Source organism: Apaloderma vittatum, unplaced genomic scaffold (genome assembly GCF_000703405.1).
Source record: "Apaloderma vittatum isolate BGI_N311 unplaced genomic scaffold, ASM70340v1 scaffold15012, whole genome shotgun sequence".
Classification (NCBI taxonomy): Eukaryota; Metazoa; Chordata; class Aves; order Trogoniformes; family Trogonidae; genus Apaloderma; species Apaloderma vittatum.
Genome location: NW_009705347.1, coordinates 3125 through 6293, shown reverse-complemented (window position 1 = coordinate 6293; position 3169 = coordinate 3125). Strand labels below are relative to the sequence as shown.

Here is a 3169-nt window from a genome sequence, read left to right as displayed (position 1 = left end):
GACCCTTGTGTTGAGGGGCAACCCCAGCCATGGGGTGGCCCCGGCAGGGGTGGTCCTCCAGCCCCCCGGGGCGATGTTCAGTGGAATTGGCACCCTCCTTCGCTTCTCCTTCACTGTGCGTGGCTGATGGGGCTCTTTTCTTTCCGACTCTTTGCCTCTTCCTTTCCCTTCGTTTGCTTTTTCCTCGTTTTGTTTGAGTGCCCGACCTTACTGCCGTACAACAGCGCTGGCGTCTGAGCTGTCTCTGAATGTCTCTGGACAGACCTGTTGTTTCGCGCACATCAGCTTCCAACCGGGCGCACCGAGTGCCTCTGAGCTGGCCCAGCTTTTCTGTGCGACTGACCCTTTTTTGAGCCGATTAATTACCAGTAGACTTTGGGCAAAATCAGATTGAATAACCCTTCTCACCCCTTGCAAAGTCGCTGCTGTCAGAAAGGTTTCAGTCTCCATGCTTGAGTTGTGTTTGACTCGACTCTGTGATGTTTGCTGCAGCCTTCTTTCTCCTCCTCCTCCTCCTTCTCCTCCCCTCGTCCCTGGCGGCACTGCCAGCGCTGCCGCGCCGTGCTGTCCTCACTGTCCCCGTCTCTCTCCGCCATTGTGTCTCATTCAGAGAGCGGGCTTGAGGGAGGGCGCCGAGGAGAAAGCTAAGCCGCCTCGGCACAGGGCCCCCGAGAGTGACACCGGCGACGAGGAGCAGGACCAGGAGAAGGACTCAGTCTTTCTGAAGGACAACCACCTGGCCATTGAGCGCAAGTGCTCCAGCATCACGGTCAGTTCAACCTCCAGCCTGGAAGCAGAGGTGGACTTCACAGTGATTGGTGACTTCCACGGCACAGCCTTCGAGGACATCTCCCGGAGCCTGCCCGAGCTGGACAAGGACAAGAGTGAAACGGAAGATGAAAGGCTGGTTTCCTTCCAGCACGTTGACAAAGTAGTTCCTAGACTCGAAGAGGATGTCAAAGGCAGGGAGAAGGTCTCCCAGCCCGGCCCAGATGTCTCCCAACAAGAGGTACACGGGGACGCCATTCCACCGAGGCTGTCTCAGTGCCATCACATCCCATGTTCCTTTCCCGGTGCCCGGTATTGCTGCTCTGCACTCCCACCGTGGTTTGGAAGAGCATGCTAGCTTTCAAACACCCCAGGTTCCCGTCCAGCCTAGCTGTTTCCCCGATGCACGCTGTCGTCTGTGTTGCATGGCTCTGTCGTGTGTTCTGTGCGTCCGCTAACCAGGAGAAGTCAGTGTCACCTCTCAATCCCCTCATCCGGCCGCCCACCCCATCCCTCGCCCCACCGCAGCATGTCGGCAGCCGGGAGGGACGTGTCTCACTAACCAGCGGCTCTGTCCTCGTGTCTTGCATGAAATCGTCGTGTCTTGCATGAAATCGGTGCCCGGTTTGTGTAGCGAAGAGAAACGTGCTGCCGACTAACCTCTCTGGTCATGCCGGGGCTGGGGGGGATTGGGGGAGACGCTCCAAAGCTCGTGGAGGGTCGCTCTTGTGCCGGGAGTGATGATAGCAGGGGTAGGAAAAATGCATGCGGCATGCGGGTGGAAGTCGAGTGTACGCCACAGGGAGGGGACGGTAGAGCCACCCCGAGCTCAGACAAAACACGACCTTGCCTCAGCGCCGGGTCTCCTGCCCGGTCAGCGCTGGGGCAGCTCTCCAGCCCTGTCAGGTAAGTTCCCAGCACTACCTGGAGCTGCCGGGGCGAGTCCAGATGTGGAGCCAGCAAAAAGCTGCAGAATTAAAGGGAGCTTTCTTTGAGCCAGCCTGGAAAGCATCATGTAGAGCACCTGATGCCATTGGGCTCCAGGGACACAGCGGGGCTGTGGGCATGGGAGATCAGCTCCATGGTGCCCCTTGGCCGGCGCTGGGCGGGTGAGGCTGTGGGCTCAGGAGTGCTGAGCACTGGCTAAGTGTTTCCTTGTGAAAGCCCTTGGCAGCTTTCGAGGAGGGGAAGGTTGCTGGGGCCCTGCCTCTGTGCCCCTGAGGTTCTGACACGGCGAGTGTAACCACAGGCGGGAGCTGGTGCAGATTATGAACTTGCTGCAGGACACAAGTGAAAGGGATTTGGTGGGTCTCACCCACCTTTTGAAGACCGATTTTCTCTAACTCCTGGTGTCTGGGACAGAGCATCAGATCCGATGTGAGATGTATCAGTCACACGGGACACTTTGCATGGTGGCCGTCTGCCCGGGGCAGCAGCCTGGACCCTCTTCGCCTGGGCAGGGCTCTGTGTGACACTTGGAGGATGTTGTGTGGCACTTGCAGAGGAGTCAGGCTGGTGCACAAGGAGCTCTTGGCGTTGTTGGCGTCGTGCCCTGACTTGCTGTGCTTCTCCTGCAGTCATCAGCTCCAAAAACAGACGCTGTGACCGTTGGCCTGGGGCTGGGCATGAAGAAGCCTGAAGCAGACGGCTCCGCTCCCCACCGGCTCAGCACCACAGACACAGCCCAGGTGACACGGCTCTGTCCTCTTGTCCTCCCCGATGGCTCTGCCGAGCAAAACCTGTCCCCAGGCAGCAGCACTGGGAGGGTCAGGGACCTCTGCTCACCCTTGTCTTGCTGGAGTCCCCAAAACATCCAACTGGAAGCCCACCCAGGGATATTCTGTGTGCATCCCTCGCCCCGCCTGCCGTGCCACTGGTGTGCAGCACTGGCACATGGGGGTGTCTCCACAGGGTGACAGCCACCATACGTGCTGCACCGTGCGTGCCTGTGGCCCTCCACGGCTTCTTCTGGCAGCAGGGACGGCTGCACCGTCGCTGCAAGTGTCACCCTCTCCCTGGTACCTCCAGGCTCACCGGGTTTCCTTTTCCCTGGCAGGTGGATGGAGGCACCCCGGGCAGCAGGGACCCCACGACCACCACTAGCACCACAGAGACGGCACCGGCGACCTCAGTGAGTGGGGCTGGCCCCTCAGGAGGTGGGGCAGCCACTGTCCCCCGTGGGCCTTTTGCTCCAGCAAGTGGGTCTAGGACCAGCTGTACTGGGAGGTGGGGGTCCCTGCTGCACCAGGGATGTCTGTGGAGGGCGATGTGCTGTGTTTGCCCCCACGTTGCATCTGAGCCAACGCGCTCATGTGCTCTTCTAACAGGATCACGGGACCAAGGCTGGGAAAGGGGCTGTTTCTGCGACGGACCTTCGCTCCCTCTCACCGGGGAGGGGGGA

General features: G+C 60.1%; 1 protein-coding gene across 1 annotated transcript in view; it reads left to right on the top strand.

The window, feature by feature from the left end:
• Positions 1-3169, top strand: part of LOC104270878 (band 4.1-like protein 1) — a gene marked incomplete at both ends in the record, with an annotated part of 18033 nt that overhangs the window by 12132 nt on the left and 2732 nt on the right. The window contains 4 exons of the mRNA XM_009865375.1: positions 611-1009; positions 2346-2456; positions 2825-2899; positions 3096-3156. Of these exons, the coding sequence (XP_009863677.1) occupies positions 611-1009; positions 2346-2456; positions 2825-2899; positions 3096-3156 (646 nt within the window). The remainder of the gene's footprint in view (positions 1-610; positions 1010-2345; positions 2457-2824; positions 2900-3095; positions 3157-3169) is intronic.